The sequence below is a fragment of the Planococcus citri genome, chromosome 4 (genome assembly GCF_950023065.1).
Source record: "Planococcus citri chromosome 4, ihPlaCitr1.1, whole genome shotgun sequence".
NCBI classification, from domain to species: domain Eukaryota; kingdom Metazoa; phylum Arthropoda; class Insecta; order Hemiptera; family Pseudococcidae; genus Planococcus; species Planococcus citri.
The window spans coordinates 69,954,688-69,973,669 of NC_088680.1; the positions used below are offsets into that span (position 1 = coordinate 69,954,688).

Below are 18,982 nucleotides of genomic sequence, written 5' to 3' on the forward strand. Positions count from 1 at the left end.
AGGTTTTTTTTCAAAAAAATGTACAAACGTACCTACCCCTTTGGATTTTTTGGATTTTTTTGATTTTCAAAAAATTCGAGTAAAGGGTCGTTTTCGACTAACTCGAGCAAGCCGAGTACGAATCTGAGGTCCATTTTTGTCGAGGGACGCTGCTTCAGTGAGAAATTGCGCATATTTCATCGAGTAGGAGTCGGATAGCAAAACAAACTTCATTTTCGAATTCAGCGTGCTCAAATTAGTCAGAAAACGCGATTAAAAATGCAAAATTTGACAACTTTTTTCAATCTCTTTTTGAGTCCAAAAAATGGCAAATTTCCACTACAAAGGAAGCGTCGCGCGTCGTAGCGACAATCTGACACCGGCGATGAATTCGACGTCCCAAAAAACCCCCATAGCCCAATTCTCAGCTCGATTCTCGACAAAAAGTTTTTTTTTCCAAAAAAATGTATGAACGTACCTACCCCTTGGCATTTTTTGGATTTTTTTGAATTTCAAAAAAATCGAGTTAAGGGTCGTTTTTGACTAATTCGAGGTCGCCGAGTCCGAATCTGGCGACCATTTGAGTCGTGAGACGCTGCTTCAGTGAGAAATTGCGAATATTTCGCCGAATACGAGTTCGATCGATAAAGTTAGCGTCATTTTTGGAATCAGCGTGCTCCAATTAGTCAGAAAACGTCATTATAATAATTCAAAATTTGACAACTTTTTTCCAGCTCATTCTGAGTCCAAAAAATGACAAATATTCAGTAGAATGGAGCGCTCTGGTGGAAATCTGACGCCGGAAATGAATTCGTCGTCCCAAAAAACCCCCCGAACCAGATTTTCAGCTCGATTAGTGACAAAAAGGTTTTTTGCCCAAAAAAATGTATGAACTAACCCCTTTGGATTTTTTTGATTTTCAAAAAAATCGAGTAAAGGGTCGTTTTCGACTAACTCGAGCAAGCCGAGTACGAATCTGAGGTCCATTTTTGTCGAGGGACGCTGCTTCAGTGAGAAATTGCGCATATTTCATCGAGTAGGAGTCGGATAGCAAAACAAACTTCATTTTCGAATTCAGCGTGCTCAAATTAGTCAGAAAACGCGATTAAAAATGCAAAATTTGAAAACTTTTTTCAATCTCATTTTGAGTCCAAAAAATGGTAAATTTCCACTACAAAGGAAGCGTCGCGCGTCGTAGCGACAATCTGACACCGGCGATGAATTCGCCGTCCCAAAAAACCCCCATAGCCCAATTCTCAGCTCGATTCTCGACAAAAAGTTTTTTTTTCCAAAAAAATGTATGAACGTACCCCTTGGCATTTTTTGGATTTTATTGAATTTCAAAAAAATCGAGTTAAGGGTCGTTTTTGACTAATTCGAGGTCGCCGAGTCCGAATCTGGCGACCATTTGAGTCGTGAGACGCTGCTTCAGTGAGAAATTGCGAATATTTCGCCGAATACGAGTTCGATCGATAAAATTAGCGTCATTTTTGGAATCAGCGTGCTCCAATTGGTCAGAAAACGTCATTAAAAATGCAAAGTTTGAAAACTTTTTTCCAGCTCATTTTGAGTCCAAAAAATGGCAAATTTTCAGTACAAGCAAGCGCTCTGGTGAAAATCAGACCTCGGAAATGAATTCGCCGTCCCAAAAATCCCCCTTAACCAGATTTTCACCTCGTTGGCGACAAAAAGGTTTTTTTTTCAAAAAAATGTATGAACGTACCTAGACCTATACCATTTTCAATTGCTGCATGCGTGACATAAGACAAGCTCATTTTTTAACAACATAATTATCTTTTTGTGTAGGTATAGGTATACTACCCCTATGGAAATATTTAAAACAGCTATGACGAAAAAGTAGGTATTCAAAAAAATCAAACCAGTTGTAGTACCTACAAGTACAAATATGTAGGTATGTACAACTGATGAAATTTCAATCATCGATCGTCGTCCTATTTATTTCATCGACAGGAATTTCAATAATATTCTTTGCCAAGGATCACGATGAAGTATATCTATTATCAAATAGTAATTCTAGTTGAAATTTCATCATCTAATTTTTTCTCACTTCTGTCAACACCAATCGATACAATACGAGAACCATTGCCAATTTTAATGTAAGATATACCTACATAGGTACCAAAGCAGGTGAATTTACCTTCTAATTTTTTAAAAAAAATGTACTTAAAAAAATTTATGAAAAACTCAAACATTATCTAGGCAGGTAGGTATACCTATCTGGGTATAACAAAATGAAAAATATATTAAAAAATAAGAAATACACTCGTACAATAGGTAAAGAATAAAATAAAAATAAATATAAAAAATTATAAAAATGAATAAATACAGTAGGTATTTAATAAAATAATAAGTCATTATTAGAAAATTAATTAATTTTTAAAAAAAGTTGAAAATTTATTTTAAAAATTTTTATAAGTTTTGCAATTTTTTCATAAAATATCAAAAAGTCAATTTTTTTATAAGTTTTAAAAAGTTATTCAATCAAAATTTCTATTTCCAAGAAAAAAACAAATAAATTATAAAAATTCGACGAAAAAGATAATTTCAAGTGTTCATGAAAAATGCTACACTTGGGTAATAATTTCTCGTACAGGTCAACAAGAAAATAACACGAAGTATTCCGTGAAAGCTCGGTATTAATAGAAAAACTATTATAGCGGACATAAAGCTCGAAAAAATTTGCATTTTACAGCTCAATTTATTTTAATATTAGTAAAATTGCGACAAATGAACAGAGTCATGGTTGCTTAATTACGTATTCAAAATACTCGTACTTGGTATTGCTATTCCTAAGGTTTCGAAAAGTTGTTTAATTTCGTTTTTTCCTAGCCCGGTGGCTGTTTTTATGATTTCGAAGTCCACATTACTATCCAACATTCTTTTAATTATTTCAGCTTTTTCTTCAGCTTTTCCTTCAGCTTTTCCTTCAGCTTTTCCTTCATTTTTTCCTTCATTTAATGCCGCTTCAATCTCGTCTTCGTGTTTGCATACAATTTTGTCAGATTGCTCGTATATCTCCTTTTCGACCGGACTCCAGAGTGACACAGTTGCTGCATCCACAGCCTTTCGAACGAGATCATCATTATTCATTAAAAATTTTAAGCCTGCTTTGTAATCATCTTTCTGCGAGTTGAACCACAAAAAATACGATAATTTTTCCACGACGGATTCAAGCGCGGACGCGTTTGGATTTAACTTATCCAATTTTGCCAGTTCGATAAACACAAGCGTCAAATATGGAACGTCATTCGAATAAGTTTTTACATCCAATATCTTATGAGTTGAAATATATTCTGTTTTATGCGGAAATAAAGTGAAGTCACTTATTCCAATGAAATACATAGGTTTTAAATCACGATACGCTCCTTTGGTGTGTAAGCTAGAAGAAAGCCGCCTGCAAATGTAAAACAGCGAACGCTGCACAAAAAATATTTCGCTTTTATATTGCATTTCGATTACTGCGGTCATTTCATCGTTTTTACAGACGATATCGAAAAAAATAATTTTTTCTGTTTTGGTATCTGAGGGACATTCATCTTCAGTATCTATCGAAACAATTTCCTTGAAGTTTTCATTCAGGGCCGAGTTGATAAAAGCTAATAATATATCCTGGTCTGAGAATACCTTTTTAAATACGAAATCGTGTTTTGGGTCAAGCAGTTTTTCTCCAATCTCTGAAAAAGTAACGATGATAAGAAGTGAAAACTGAGGATCGATTCAAAAAATATCAGTACTGGTATATCTATCCGAGCGCAATTTTCAACATGCCATGTTTTTTCGCTTATTTTCTCTCGAATTGAAACGAATAAAGTTCAGAATTTAAATTTCTTCGAAAATCATATGTTGAAAAAATCAACAAAAATTTACAACAAGAGAAAACATTTTTATGAAGAAAGAAAAAGTGAATGAGGTAGGTAGGGTAGGTAAGGTAGTAAACCCGTTATGATATTGAAATAGGTTTTTGAATAAATTCTGACGTGTTTTTATTGGTAATTGGTTTTTTAAATTTTTATTAAGATTCACCAAAAGAAAGAATTATTTTTAGTGGACTACCTTATTTTGAAAAAAAGTCCATTAATACGTTCAGTGGAAAAAAAAATTAAAAAAAAAAATTTTCCCGCCACAACTCGAGTAAATATAAATTAAATTAGCTAAACATTTTCCTGTGACTTCTACACGATTAGAGCAAGAGCTGATTAAATTTTGGTTGAATTTGGACGAATATGACGGCAGAAAATAAATATTGAAATTTTCGAAATTTTGGACAAATTTGTTTTTTGATAATAATAGCTACCTATTATTGTTTTTTTTTTAACAATAATAGATGGACTATTATAATATATATTTTTTTAAACAATAGCGGATGGACTATTAGAAATCATGTTAAATTTGAGACTTTTTCAATCGATTTTACGACCAAACTAACTAAGCCTCTTACGGAAAAAATAAAGATAACTTAAGTTGTGGAGAATTGAATCGTGATTATTTTTCTACGATTATTATTCAAAATAAAATTTATTTTGATATCCACTTTTGCATTATAACTATTGTTTTTTAAACAATTGTTGAAATTTTTCTGATTCAATGTTTCAAGTTTTTTAATAAAATTTTTAAAAAAATTTTAATTTATATTTTCTTCTTTTTTTTTTAATTTTTATTTCATTTGCTAGTTTTATCAACAAATCGAACAATTTAAAATTTAAAAAATTAAAATTAAAAATTTTGAATTGAAAAAAGTGACAATTCACAAAATGTAACGATTTTAAATTTACAACAAAAAATTCTACTCACCAAATTCAAGCACTTGATGACTTTTTCCACGTCTGGAACTTTGGCATGACACGCTTATTACAACTAATAATAAGATAAGTTTATTCGACAACATATTAATATATGTATTCAACTTTCAAAATATTTAAAAATATTGATTAAAAGAAAACAACAACAACAACGTTATTTTAAAAAAGTCAAACGTTTTCACAAGTTAAGAAGATCAATAATGAGACGTTCTATACATATAGACTAGACGAATCGAATCTGTATTTATACCTAAATTCATACCTAATTTCAGCATAGTTATCAAAGAAATTGCCTTCATCGTTTTATCAGTACTGATGATGGTAAATCAGCCGAAGCTTAGTACGGAAAAATCGGATGATGAAAAATATCAATCATCGATCGTCATCCCATTTGATAATGATTTTCAATTTTCAACCAGAATTTCATTACTTAACATTCCTTGCCAAAAATTAGCTAAGAGGTATACAGAGTGTTTCGACTCGATTGTAAACCTCTCCTGCCAGTAACTCTGCCACATATTGCAAATTATCCTTGAATTTTCCCACTCTTGGGGCATATTTTTCTCACCATTTTTACTTACCTAAATTTTTACCCTGCGCTTCTCGGGAGCCGTGATAAGTAGGTAATATGGAGTTGCACTTCGTAGCACTGAAAAGCAAACTCTGGGTAAATTTTTTTAATAAAATGGTTGATGACTTTCCTAACACAGTGCAGAAGCTCGGGAAGGAGGTTTTGATTTTGAGGAAATTGAAAATGTTTCAAAAATTAAAAATTTTGAAAAAATTAAAAATTTTGAGTAAATTGAAAATTTTGAGAAAATTGAAAATTTTGAGTAAATTGGAAATTTTGAGTAAATTAAAAATTTTGAGAAAATTAAAAATTTTGGTACTTGGAGCAATGTATGTTAATTTTAGTTTTAATTTTAAGTTGTATTCACACTTAGGGAAATTAGTCATTGAGGTACAAAATTAAAATTATTTTTTCATAGCAAAATTTGAAAAAAAAAAACATAAAAATTATAAAAACAACAAAAAAAACAATTAAGTTAAATTTAAAAAAAAAAAAAAAAAAATGACATTATTGATACAGTGGAACATTAATGGTGTTTATAGCCACTCTGGCGAGTTGAAAACTATGATTTATCACCTAAATCCTGAAATTATTGCTCTACAGGAAACACATTTTCGTTCCCATCATTCTTTCAAGCTTAAAAATTATTCATCTTTTCGTTTTGATTTTAATGGTGGAGAAAAAGCTTGTGGAGGCACAGCTATTTTTGTTAAAGACTCAAAAACAGCCTCTCATCTGAATATCACTACTGGAAATATACAAGCAAATGCAGTATTGATAAACTCACCAAATTCTGCCTGTACCAATCTCACAATCTGTAATATTTACGTTCCTCCCCACCAAATTATTTCTACACAAGAACTTGAAGACATTTTCTCTCAACTACCAAACCCTTACATTGTTCTGGGAGATTTTAATGCCCATTCTAAAACTTGGGGTTCCATCTCAACTAATAATCGTGGCAACATAATTGATAAATTTCTCCTAAAAAATGATACCATACTCTTAAACTCTTCAAAGCCAACCCATTTCAATATTTCTACTGGTTCTTTTTCAAATATTGACTTGACTTTTTGCTCTCCAAACATCTCTCATCTCCTCTCTTGGAATCCTCAAGATGATTTACACTATAGTGATCACTTCCCAATTAATATAACTTTTTCTGATCAAATTATAAAACCAAATAGAGAAAAATGCCCCAAATGGATTCTTGATAAAGCAAATTGGTCCAACTTCAATAAAAAAATTCTCCCTATTGATTTTTCAGTTGAGGACCTGGACTCTATAGTTGAAAAATTTACAAATTCTATTATTCAAGCAGCTATACAAAGCATTCCAAAATCTTCCTCCAAAATTTCAAAAAAATCTGTACCCTGGTGGTGCCAGGAATTAAAAAATGCAATTCTTGAACGCAAAAGGTCCTTAAAAAAATTCAAGAAAAATAGCACCATGGAAAACCTCATTGATTTCAAAAAAAAACGTGCTATTGCACGTAGGATCAATCTATCTAAACAAAGAGAGAGCTGGAATAAGTTCATGTTGAAAATCACTCAAAGCACATCAGTGAAAGAAATGTGGAAAAAAATTCGAATTTTAAAAGGATGTTACATACCAACTGAAATTTCCTACCTAACTGATGAAAATTTAACAATTACCTCTCCTCAAGAAGTGGCCAATGTCCTGGCCCAATCTTTTGCAAAGGTTTCCTCTACAAGCTCTTATAGTCCTACTTTCCAAATGATTAAGGCACAAGCTGAAAATGAAACACTTGATTTCTCATCTGAAAACCTAGAGTCCTATAACACCCCTTTTTCTATGCAAGAATTACTATACTGCTTAAATCACAACATAAAAGGCTCATCTCCAGGGCCTGATGACATCCACCCTCACATGTTGAAAAATTTGGATGAAAATGGAAAAAATGACCTGTTGAACTTATATAACAAAATTTGGACTACAAATTTATTTCCTCAAACATGGAAAAGTGCTATTATCAATTATCATTCCCATCCTAAAACCAGGTAAAAATCCTCATCTTCCTTCTAGTTATAGACCCATTTCCTTAACATCAGTCCCTTGCAAAATCTTAGAAAAAATGGTTATCAAAAGATTAAATTGGTTCATAGATAGCACAAACTCTCTCAGTTCCTTTCAAAGTGGATTTAGAAAAAAAAGATCTACACTGGACCATCTTTTTAGCCTACAAAATGAAATTAACACTGCTTTTGAAAATAAAGAATATGTACTTTCAGTGTTCTTTGACCTTGAAAAGGCATTTGATAAAGCTTGGCGTTATAAAATTCTCAGAAAATTACACTCCTTTGGAATTCGTGGACACTTGGCATACTTTATTCAAAACTTTCTAACAAATCGTTCTTTCAGAGTTCGCCTAGATAACACTTACTCAAAATCCTTTGAAATTGAAAATGGAGTTCCTCAAGGTTCTGTTCTTAGTACAATCTTGTTTCTGATACAAATTGATGACATTTGTGATGTTATAACTAAACCACTCTCTTTGAGAATTTTTGCAGATGACTTAAACATCTCTCTTAGATCTAATAACCTCAACCTTATTGTAGAAAAAATTCAGGAAACCCTAAACCAAATTGAAAAATGGGCTGAAACAAACGGGTTAAGTTTTTCAGAATCCAAAACACATTGTGTACTTTTTTCTAGAAAAAATCAAATCAACCCAAAACCCACTCTAAAATTTAAAGGTCGCTCCTTGGAGTTCAAATCTTCTACCAAATTTCTCGGACTTACGTTTGATGAAAAACTAACTTGGACCCCCCATTTTCTAAACGTAAAATCAGAACTCTTGAAACGTATCAATTTATTAAAAATAATAAAAAATCCTAAATATAACCCTTCACGTAAATTATTAATCCATCTATATAAATCTCTCATACGCAGCAAAATTGACTATGGCAGTCCATGCTTTACAAAAATTTCCAATAAAACCGCCAATATCTTAAAAACTATTCAAAATTCTTCTTTACGAATTTGCATTGGAGCTCTTTACTCCTCACCCATAGATAGCATCTACTGTGAAGCTGCGGAACTACCCTCAGATTTCAGAAAATCACTAGTAACAAATAAATTCATTACATCAGCCTCAGCTAATCCATCACATCCCCTCCAAAATCTTATCTCAATATTCAGCTTACATCATTTCCAACAAAATGACAACCCACTTGCTAAGTTCATTTCAGAAATAAAAAACCTTGAAATTGATCTCAAAAATCTCATCCAAAAACCCATAACATACCCTCCTTGGCTATTAAAACCCTTACAAATTGATTTTCAACTGAGAAATTATCCTAAAAGAAACCATTCCCCATTAGAAATCAAAAGCCACTATCTTGAACTCATATCAAACTACACAGAATTCAATTTATGCTTTACTGATGGTTCCAAAATCTCTAACCTACATACAGGATATGCTTTTTCAATAAATGAAAAAATTTTCAATTTTAAAATTCATGAGGTCTCTTCAATATTTACTGCCGAACTTCTTGCAATTTACCATTGTCTTTTGAACATATCCACCACTCAGCTTGAAAACAAAAACTTTTTAATACAAAGTGACTCTCTTAGTTCCTTGATATCCATACAAAACATTTTTTCAGATCACCCTATTGTTCAAAATATTCACAAAATTCTGCTAGATCTCCAAAATTCAAACCACACCATCCAGCTTATGTATACTCCTAGTCATGTCGGCATTGAAGGAAATGAAATTGTTGACACCTATGCAAAATCAGCCACTATCCCCCCTCCCTTCACCATTTTCATCCCTGACGATATAAAATCCTTCTTCAAACAAAATACTCACTCTAAATGGCAAAATTTCTGGTCATCACAGACATCAAACAAACTCTTTCAACACAAAAAAACAATCTACCCCTGGAAAAATCTTGATCACCTAAACAGAAGAGAAGAAATAATTATAACCCGTCTAAGAATAGGCCACTCTAAAATCACACACAATCATCTCTATCAAAAAATTCCGAAACCCCCCTGTCAATTCTGTGAAAATGAACCTATATCCATCCAACATTTACTATTCACCTGTCCTAAATTACAGCAAACAAGACTATCTCTCCAAATAGACCCAAATTCAATGACCATTCCAGATAGCCCTTCTGAAATCCAAAAATTTATAACCCTACTTAAAAGCACCAACCTAATAAACCAAATCTAAACCCTTCTAGCCACGGGTGTAATAATCGTGTAATTATAAACACCCAAAACAAAAAAAAACAAAAAAAAAAAGAAAATTGAAAATTTTGAAAAAATTGAAAATTTTAAGAAAATTAAAAATTTTGAGAAAATTAAAAAGTTTGAGAAAATAAAAAATTGAAAATTTTGAGAAAATTGAAAATTTTGAAAAAATTGAAAATTTTGAGAAAATTAAAAATTTTGAGAAAATTGAAATTTTGATTTTTTTGAAACACCTAAGTTTTTTTTTTTGGTGTTTATAATTAATAGATTATTACACCCATTGTCAGATTATATCGTCGACCGTATATAATGGACGAATAATTCAACGGCGAAAAAATGACAAAATGTGACGGCTAGATTTTGGATGCAGAATCCTGGAAACCTTCTGCTCATGCGCCAAACGTGACGCTTACGGTGCTGGTGGAGAGAGAGACGGTTTACTGGATGAACATGGATTGAACCAGTGAACCGTCTCTCTCTCCACCAGCGCCGTAAGCATCATGTTTGGCGCATGTGCAGAACGTTTCCAGGATTCTGCATCCAAAATGTGGCCGTCATTTCCTGCGATTTGAATTATTCGTCCATATGTTGAAACTGAAAGAGCTTAGCTTGTTAGCTGTTTGTTGGGACCAGAAATTTTGCCAATTCATGTATATATTTTGGGTGAGAAAAGATTTGATGTCGTCAGCTGTGATGATGGTAAGGGGGGAAAGAGTGAATTGGAAACTTTTTGGAAATTGAAAATGTTTTATAAATAAAAATATTTTTTGAAAACTGTTGAGAAGTTGAGAAAATTGAAATTATTTTGAAAATCAAAAATTTTTGAAAATTAAAAATTATTTCAAAATTTAAAATTTTGAAATCTTTTGAAGGGTAGTTTTCCACCAAAGTAAATATACCCCTCGAAAGGGGTGCAGAGGAGGGTTAATTGCAAAATCGATGTCATATTCGTATTCAGGAGGTCGAGGTTCAAATTATGCGATTTCGGCACCAATATCATCCACCCTCCCCTCCCGCTTATTCAATTCTAGGGGTGGGGATTCCATTGGGACCCAAACAAGAGCTTGGGCGAATATTGTAATGACATAAAATGTTGCAAATATAATGTAGATCAATTTTAGTTGAAATAAATTTTACTTCTAGTCGGAATACCTACCTACCCTGTATATTACCGTTTGGGAAGATACCATCAACTCGTAGTTCAAATTTCATCATTACATTTTTTCCTAGAATCTGTTAGTTCGTTAGATGAACTTGATTTTTAAATTTTTACTTCCCCTTATTTAAATGATACGTACGCTCACTATCTATAAAAAAAAATTAATTTTCGCTTAATTAGATTCTTCACCGAATATTTCTTCGGTTCAATTGAATAAGATAAGGGGTTTTGGAAAATGAAGAAAACTTCGCAAACAAATTATGAAATAGTAAGACTTTCTAAAACTGAAACCTTTTTTAAAATTAAAAATTTATTCTTAAAAATGGAAATTTTCAAAGATTGGGAATTATTAAAAATTGAAAAAAATTTTAAATAAAAACTTTCTTCTTATATGAATAATATGATCAAGAATATTCAATTTTTTCTATCCATTCAGTGCTATTGTGGAAGTTGCCCACTGAAAAAGAACAATAAATCGAGTTTATAAGTAGCCCCCAAGGCCTTAATTCTCAAAAAGGCATCAAACCAATTGTTGCATTTTTCTTTCTCTTTTTTTCAAAAAATCGGATGAAATGACTAAGTACCTAGGCATTTAGAAATTTGATGCCCTGATATACATATTTTTCTTGGTGGAAGGGGCAGTGACACAGTCTTTTTCATCCTGAAAAATGTTCCATAGACTAGCACTTTTTCCTTGTAGGTACCTACCTACAACTTTCCTCATGAAAAACTATGCCTAAAATTACCAAAAATTGCTGAGATTTCAATGAAGTTGATCGAAACGCATGAAAGTGTTCTAAAAACACACAAAAAATAATTAAATAATATCATTGAAAATTAGCAGAAAGTGATAAATGGTTGGTGAAAAAGCACGAAATAAAAACACGCAAAAAAGCAATAAAATCACTGACAATTGCCAATAAAATTTTCCCAGAAATTTTTCTCAAAAACAGTGAAATGAATCGCTAAAAATTGCACAAAAAAGCTAAAATTTCAACGGAAGTTGCTCCAATGTAAAAACCTAAAAATTGCATAAAAATTGCTAAAATTTTGACCAAGTTCCCCTAAATACAAGTACATGAAAAAGTGTGTTAAAAACGTGTCAAAATGAAGTTAAAAATACACAAAAGATAATCATTGAAATTACTTTAAAAAACTATCCATGCAAAAAAGCCAAAATTCCAACAAATGAAAAAATTTGCAAAAAATGCTCAAAAAAGCATTAAAATGATGTAAGAACTATCAAAATTACATCAAAGTAATTGAAAATTACGCAAATGGCAATTTCATATTTTTTTTGGCGATTTACAATATTTTAATGCTTTTATTTGCGTTTTGAAGAGGGGGTGGGAGGAGGAGGAGAAGGGACCACAACACAAGGAAACATTACAGCTTACGCAATATAATAATCTCGAATTCAAGTTTGTACTTTCATTTTATTAAAAATAGCACCATCTTAGTCTAGCCGAGTTATACATATGTAGTATGTACAATGTACATACATTAAAGAATACTTTTTTCAAGATTTCTTGGATCTTGTACCCACAATAAATACCATCGTAATAACTCCGAAAAATTACACACGGAAGTCGTAAGTAGGTACTTCGAGGCGAAAAAAATGTTCAAATTTTTCGTACCCTGAAGGCTGAAATCATCGAGATCAAATAAAAAAAAGTTAATCAACTTTTTTGAACAAACTTTTGTCTTCTCTATAAAATTTTCGAGTTAGGTATCTGGATTCCGGAGCTGTGATTTTTCTTGCTTCGATTTCTGCTCAATAGTCGAACAAATAGGCACAGTGCCTTCGCCATCAAGTTGTTTCTGCTGCTGCAATGGTTGCTCTTTTCGTTTTTGGCGCAGCTCATCTGTTGGTAAATACGAAAAAAATACACAACGTATTGTTAAAGATGTTTTCAATTGGGAAAATTGTAATTATAGAATTTTTTCTCATTTACCCAATACTTGGTGTATTTTGTAATACTTTTCCGCTAGCAAACGGTAATATTCAGACTGCAAAAATGAAATTTAATCGATATTATTTTTTTTACTTTAAAAGAGAATTCTGAAAAAACGTACTAAGTTGTACATACTTTGGAATTCGCTGCTTCGTAAATATCACATTCGACTTTTCTCGCATGCCATTCTAAATTCTGCACAATACGGCCGTCAATATGTGAATTCAATCTCGAACGATTTAAATTGTTACTGGGAGAATTTTGCGCTTCATTCGGTGCACCAGATCCACCATTACCAGATTCTGCTGCTGCTTGAGCGGTGCTCGTAGGAAAGATTGCACCTACTCTGTATTCCCAGAAAATTCTTACGCATTAATGGGTGATATTACTTCACGATCTATAGCGGCTGTCTTTCATAGGTTTATAAACTTACAGTTTCTTTACCAAACGTTCCCTTATTTCATTATTTATGAGTTTCTGCCATTCTTTGGTAACCTTTTGAGGGATATCGTGGATTATCGAACTTGCAGACGACGATTCGAATTCAGATGGTTCATCAGATTTATCTAATTGAGCTTCATCGTGTTGTATCAGGAGCTGTGGGTTTTCTTGCTTCGTTTCCTGCTCAGTACTCGAACATGTAGGCACCTTGTTTTCACTATCCTGCGAAAAGATCAACACATTGTTGTATTAGTACAATTAAGAGAATTTCCACATCCACACGTATTTTACTGTACTATTTTCATTTCTTACGGTGAAAGTCATCGCTGCCATATTACGACAAAGTTCAGTGGGACCATACAGTGGTTTCTGGCGAGCCGTTTCGTCACTGCTCGGTGACAGAGCTGTAGTTGGAGAACTTATGGGATTGTTTGATTGTTGCTTCTGTTTGATGAACGCCGCCAACAATTGGGGATTCGTTTTCAATATCTGTAAAACTTTATCTTTTTCCCGCTTTGATCTCGTTGAGCGTATAGCTTCCCATAGTTGTTGCTCTAATAGTTGATGAAATTGCAGACCGTCATTAGACGGTGCTTGAGACGATGACGATTTCTGTCCAGAACTACCAGCAGACGAAGTTTCTGAATTGGACGACACACCTGATTCGGTACTACTTGGTGTTGTAGGTGAATTCATCGCATTCATACAATGAGGTAGTAGTCCGGCTTGTTGTACGCGTTGCTGCGATTGTTCTTGCTCTATATTTTTTTGTTTGATATTCGAACATAGAAGCACAGGGCATTCTGCAACCTGCAAATAGACAAATTACATAGGATGAAATTATTATCTAGTTCAAATATATTTTAGACGGGTCGGTGGAGGAATTGTTCTATAAGGGTAGCAATATTGATCCATGGGATAGCTACGTGTACTCACTTGACAACACTTGCTGTGATAAAAACACAGAGCTATAAGCTGCTTGCAAATAGGACAATTTCCGTTCACTTTCAGTTTACAAGCCTTGGCATGTAGGAGAACGCTTTTCATACGATGACAACTTGATAATTGGCAGGTTGTACTTTGACATTGGCAAGCGTGTACCAGAGACTGTAAACAGCTTTGAATCGATTGTTTTTCCGGTTCCTGTACAACATATGAGTCAAACAACCAACGACGGATTAGGTTTCCTTGCCAAAAAAAGGTCTCCGGAAGTGAATTAAAAAACCATACTAACGATAGCAGGAATTCGTACTTGAGGAGGAAGTTGTTGATCTTCTTGGGATAGTGATGTACAATCGTCGTTCAATTCCAGAGATACTTCAGGGTTGGTTTGGGTATCGGATGATGATGGTGGAGTATTCTCAGAATCCATAGAATTACCCATTTTATGAGGATGTATTTTTTACGTGTAGGTAATCACAAATGGAGTGGACCAATTTGTCGAAATTTTAAATGATAAGCAATGAAAAACAGAGGATGAGGCAGAATTAAAAGATGAGAGAGATCACAAAGGTTCTCAAAGGTCCAATAATTATTGCATAAAGCTTTAATCTAAGGCTTACACAGTATCCACATCCCTGTATTTCAGTTGATCAATAAAGTTGATGTGATTAACGAAAAATTAATTTGGTTGTTGATAAATTGATAATTTTTGGATAATTATTGCAGTGGCAGTGCTGCCGTTTTGGTCTTTCACAATTATACGAAAAAAGATACGGAAATTCTGAAAAGATACGGTTTTTTTTTCAGTACTTTATTTTCACTTTGACACTCATTTTATTGATTTTAAAAGGGGTATTCCGGAATCCTTAGGGATCTTGATTCAAAAATATTCGTGATTCATGTGATAATTTTAGAAAAGGGAAGGTAAAATTACTGCTCGAGCGAAGCGAGAGCGAAAATTTTTTGAAAAAAATGGGTCTAAGAAACGAAAAAACGTCCATTTTTGCATGATTTATTGGAGAAAAATCAAAAAAACCGTTCATTTCCGTAGTTTTTTCATAATTATACGAAATTTTAAAAAACATACGGCAATTCTTGGCGATTTTTGGCAAATTATACGGGAATTATACGGGAATTGAATTATACGGAACGTTATACGGAGATTTTAAAATTATACGATTTCCGTATAATTATACGGTAAACGGCAGCACTGAATTATTGTTTGATAACAATAATGAATTATTTTTTTTAAAAATTTAAAAAAAAAACCCTAATAAATAAATAAACAAACAATATTAAAATCAGTGTAACCAGATACGAAAACAAAATTCTCAAATGTCACAAACGTGCGGCGAACCGGTTTACATCTCTTCTTTTTTCATAAAAACACGATTTTGATTTTTTTTTGGAAAAGGTTTTTGGGAAATCGGGGTCCAAGGGTGTTCTAAATGAAATTTTTATCAAAATTAAACTGTAGGAAATTGTGCAAGGAACAACTACTTTTATTATCTAATGATTTTTCTTGTAGGAACCTGAGAACTGGAGATAATTGGGAAATTTTCGACGGATACTTTCTGGAAATTTATGGGGAAAATACTGATTTTTGAAAACTTACAAATTCATAAATTTCCATAGGAATTTTTGAAGAACAATAGTTTTATAAATGGCGAGAAAATTGTAAAAAAGGAAATAAATTTCAAAAATTCGTAAATACCTAATTGGAAATTTATTAGTTTTAGTTGATAAAATATACTACATCGTTATTTTACAATCTGTCAACTAACAATTTGCCTCAAAGGAAGACAGTCTGGGCAATTGTCAAGTATTATTGCTGCTGTTGAAATTGGCATCTCCCATCTTGCTCTTCATTGTGTAATTTGTAATACTTTTCCACTAACAAATCGTAGTACTCGGACTGGAAGAATGAAATTAAGTCGACATTATTATTTCGAATATCTACTTCGAATCGAATAATCAAATTAATTAAACTCGTTCTTACTTTGGAATTGGCTGCTTCGTAAATATCAGATTCGATTTTTCTGGCATACGATTCGAAATTCTGCGTAATACCATCGTCGATGTACAAATTCGACCCGCTGCTATTGAAATCGTTGTTTGGAGAAATTTGCGCTTCTCCTCCTGTAGCTTGATTTCCGCTTGCAGGAATCATCGCTTGAGATCTGAATAACCAAGGGTTGGTAAAATCATCAATACTATACGCATTTACCGCTGATATTATTCTACTATCGATAGCTAGCGGCCTAGTGCCATTTCAAAGTTGACGAACTTACAATTTTTTCACTAAAAGTTCCCGGAGTTCGTCGTTTATGAGTTTATGCCATTCTTTGGTAACGTTTGGAGGGGTGTCGTCCATTAACGAACTGTCAGATTCATTTAATTGAACTTCATTCTGTTGTATCTGGAGCTGTGGTTCTTCTGGCTTTGGTTCCTGCTGAATACTCGAACATGTGGGCAACGTGCCTTCACTATTCTGTTGAGCTTGCTGTTGATTCTGCCGCTGCAATCGTCTCTGCAGGCATCTTTCCTCTGTTCGTGAACACGTAAAAATTACACAATGTCTTCAATGAGACGATTAAAATTTTAATTTTGAAATTTTTTCTCGTTTTACCGAATTCTTTGCGTAGTTTGTAATACTTGTGCGCTATCAAATGGTAGTACTCCGACTGCAAAAATAAAATTTAATTTATTATCACTTTCACTTTAAAAATAGAATTCTAAAAAATAAACACCAAGTTGTGCTATGCATACTTTGGAATTCGCTGCTGCGTAAATTTCACATTCGACTTTTCTCGCATATGATTCTAAATTCTGCATAATACGTTCATCGATGATTTGGCCTGTTGTTTGATTAGAGCCCGTAGGAAAGATCGCAGCTACTCTGTATCACCAGAAGATTTATACGCATTAATGGACGATATTACCTACTTCATGATCTATCGCGACTGTCTTTAATAAGTTTGAAAAAATGTACATTTTCTTCACCAAATGTTCCCTTAGTTCATTATTTATGAGATTATGCCACTGTTTGGTAACGATATTAATTTGCGACTGTTGCTGTTGCTGCTGAGACGCAACACTGCTGACTGGCGGCTGTAAGACAGGAAAGCTACTTAAACTAGCCAAAACAGCGGTCGTATTTACGGGCTGACCGGCTGATGGTGAAAATGCATCTAGATGAGGTGAAATAAATTCAACGTGTTAGGGTTATCAGACTATATAGTTGAGTTTCTAGTGGCAGATGGAGGCAGTCAGAAACTTACTATTTCGTGATCTGTCGTATTGCTTCAAAGGAAGACAAACAGGACAATCTGGACGCTGGCAATGTTTCCAATGTGTGAGTATCTGCTTGGAAGATGAACAGTGCGCAATTGGGCACTGTTTCCCGGCCGTACAAGTGGCCATGTGTTTCAATATTGTTCTCATCGTTTTGCAATGTGGTAATGCGCACTAAAACATAAGAAGAATCATTTTAGATCGGGGAACTCATTACAATCAAAGGTAATGGGATGGGAGAGAAATTGTACGTAAACAAATTTGGGAAAATAGTAATTTGTGAAAATTGTTTTTAAAATTCGAATATAAGAAGGAAAAAATCCGTAAATTTACGAAAAAAATACATCGAACCCTGGAAAAAATTGACTCACTTTTCTAAAAAAAGTGAGAAATGCAATAAGAGAAAATGACCGGAACGGGAAACAAAGGACTGACCGGAGTGAAGTAATTTCCAGTTTCGGCAGCTTGAGTTTCTCTTTTCTGACATTGGTGAGCATGTAAAAGTAGCACGAGTTGTTGTTGAATCAATCTCCTCTTCTCAGGATCAGGGGCTGCAGCCGGTACTTGTTGAGTAGGCTGAGGAGGATTAGATGTATTAGGATTCACAAATTCCGAACCTGATTGATCCATTTTATGGAAATCTCCTTCGTATTATTTGTGTTGCGTCTCACGAAATGCGAACGTTGAAATCCTAAACGATGGTAACAAAACAATAAAACGGAATTTAGAAAGAGATCGCGTAATCATTACACATAGCTACTCTGTGCAGTTCATCCAGAGTAAGCCTATTGAAACCAACTTGAGTGAAGATTGAGTATAAATATTCAATAGTATCGGTACTTACTCTACAGTCATGCTATCTTCACATCAACACAATATCATTCAAATTTGAATACACATTAATAAATTGAACGATTTCTTGCAGTCGTGGCTCATAAATGATAAATGAGCAAATGTTTCTTAATTCGTTAGCGTTAGTTGGAAAGTTTGATGATAACGAGAACTCTGCGATATACCTAATGGAAAATTGGAAATTACATAAAAGCGTCAACGCGACAGAGAAGCAAGAAAACGACCCAGGTATTCCTGGTAAACGGAGAACGAGTGGCAGTATCGTTCTCCCTTAAACTTCGCGTTATCGCTTTACTCGTTCAACATTCAGGGATACCCATGGTGAAACGGCATTTTACTCATTCCAGTACGTGTGTTATGTTATGTTATAGGAGTTGCCGGTATGTAGTTTATGTAGGCATCTGTCCATTACTTATCAAATTGGTTTTTTTTTATTTATCTTGCTTTATTTCTACCGAGTCCGGTCCGGAGTCTCTCGAAAAACCTGGGAAAATAATTCGTAAATTTGTAAATATTTATTTAAGCAGTATTTTTTCAGTTGTTCACTGCATAGTGCATGTAACGTGTAATTTAGAAAATTGAGTTCATTTTTTGAGAATTATTCCAACAATTAGTGAGGAATTATTTCATATTTGTAGCAAAATTGTGGAAGAAAATGACAATTTTAGGAGGCCAATTTTTGTCCACTTAGAACAGAGTTAGAACTGAATGACTTGCCCTATTTTTTATACCATTTTGGAAACCA

At 33.4% G+C, this 18,982-nt stretch overlaps 3 protein-coding genes across 5 annotated transcripts; all 3 read right to left on the minus strand.

Moving 5' to 3' along the window:
- Positions 1–2,222: 2,222 nt before the first annotated feature.
- LOC135842979 (uncharacterized) lies at positions 2,223–5,083 on the minus strand. Its single transcript, XM_065360684.1, has 2 exons — positions 4,792–5,083; positions 2,223–3,674 (listed from the first exon to the last, which is right to left on the minus strand). The coding sequence occupies exons 1-2, from the start codon at positions 4,883–4,885 to the stop codon at positions 2,752–2,754; spliced, it is 1,017 nt and encodes a 338-aa protein (XP_065216756.1). The 5' UTR covers positions 4,886–5,083; the 3' UTR covers positions 2,223–2,751.
- Positions 5,084–12,169: 7,086 nt separating this feature from the next.
- LOC135842974 (histone acetyltransferase p300-like) lies at positions 12,170–15,297 on the minus strand. 2 transcript variants are annotated; one of them, XM_065360674.1, is made up of 7 exons: positions 14,384–15,297; positions 14,086–14,292; positions 13,462–13,959; positions 13,142–13,371; positions 12,844–13,054; positions 12,709–12,763; positions 12,170–12,618 (listed from the first exon to the last, which is right to left on the minus strand). In XM_065360674.1, the coding sequence occupies exons 1-7, from the start codon at positions 14,531–14,533 to the stop codon at positions 12,479–12,481; spliced, it is 1,491 nt and encodes a 496-aa protein (XP_065216746.1). In that variant the 5' UTR covers positions 14,534–15,297; the 3' UTR covers positions 12,170–12,478. The 2 variants fall into 2 exon arrangements, with proteins under 2 accessions (XP_065216746.1, XP_065216747.1); XM_065360675.1 differs by having other exon boundaries at positions 14,402–15,296.
- Positions 15,298–15,798: 501 nt separating this feature from the next.
- Positions 15,799–18,497, minus strand: LOC135842976 (histone acetyltransferase p300-like). Of its 2 annotated transcripts, XM_065360679.1 has the most exons (9): positions 18,230–18,497; positions 17,821–18,076; positions 17,373–17,559; positions 17,084–17,282; positions 16,861–16,990; positions 16,721–16,775; positions 16,383–16,638; positions 16,091–16,271; positions 15,799–16,006 (listed from the first exon to the last, which is right to left on the minus strand). In XM_065360679.1, exons 2-9 carry the CDS (start codon positions 18,013–18,015, stop codon positions 15,917–15,919), a joined length of 1,293 nt encoding a protein of 430 aa, XP_065216751.1. In that variant the 5' UTR covers positions 18,016–18,076; positions 18,230–18,497; the 3' UTR covers positions 15,799–15,916. The 2 variants fall into 2 exon arrangements, with proteins under 2 accessions (XP_065216751.1, XP_065216752.1); XM_065360680.1 differs by lacking the exon at positions 18,230–18,497 and having other exon boundaries at positions 17,757–18,026.
- Between the last annotated feature and the right edge of the window lie 485 nt (positions 18,498–18,982).

Excerpts from the sequence above, each read along its gene's own strand:
- LOC135842979 (XM_065360684.1), bottom strand. The coding sequence starts at position 4,885 with ATGTTGTCGAATAAACTTATCTTATTATTAGTTGTAATAAGCGTGTCA. Across the intron at positions 3,675-4,791 it reads TCATCAAGTGCTTGAATTTG|AGATTGGAGAAAAACTGCTT; the intron begins GTGAGTAGAATT and ends TTACTTTTTCAG.
- LOC135842974 (XM_065360674.1), bottom strand. The coding sequence starts at position 14,533 with ATGGGTAATTCTATGGATTCTGAGAATACTCCACCATCATCATCCGAT. Across the intron at positions 14,293-14,383 it reads AAGTACGAATTCCTGCTATC|GAACCGGAAAAACAATCGAT; the intron begins GTTAGTATGGTT and ends TATGTTGTACAG. Across the intron at positions 12,619-12,708 it reads CAAAATACACCAAGTATTGG|ATGAGCTGCGCCAAAAACGA; the intron begins GTAAATGAGAAA and ends ATTTACCAACAG.
- LOC135842976 (XM_065360679.1), bottom strand. The coding sequence starts at position 18,015 with ATGGATCAATCAGGTTCGGAATTTGTGAATCCTAATACATCTAATCCT. Across the intron at positions 16,272-16,382 it reads GAACTTTTAGTGAAAAAATT|ATCTCAAGCGATGATTCCTG; the intron begins GTAAGTTCGTCA and ends TTGGTTATTCAG. Across the intron at positions 16,007-16,090 it reads ACGAAGCAGCCAATTCCAAA|TCCGAGTACTACGATTTGTT; the intron begins GTAAGAACGAGT and ends TCATTCTTCCAG.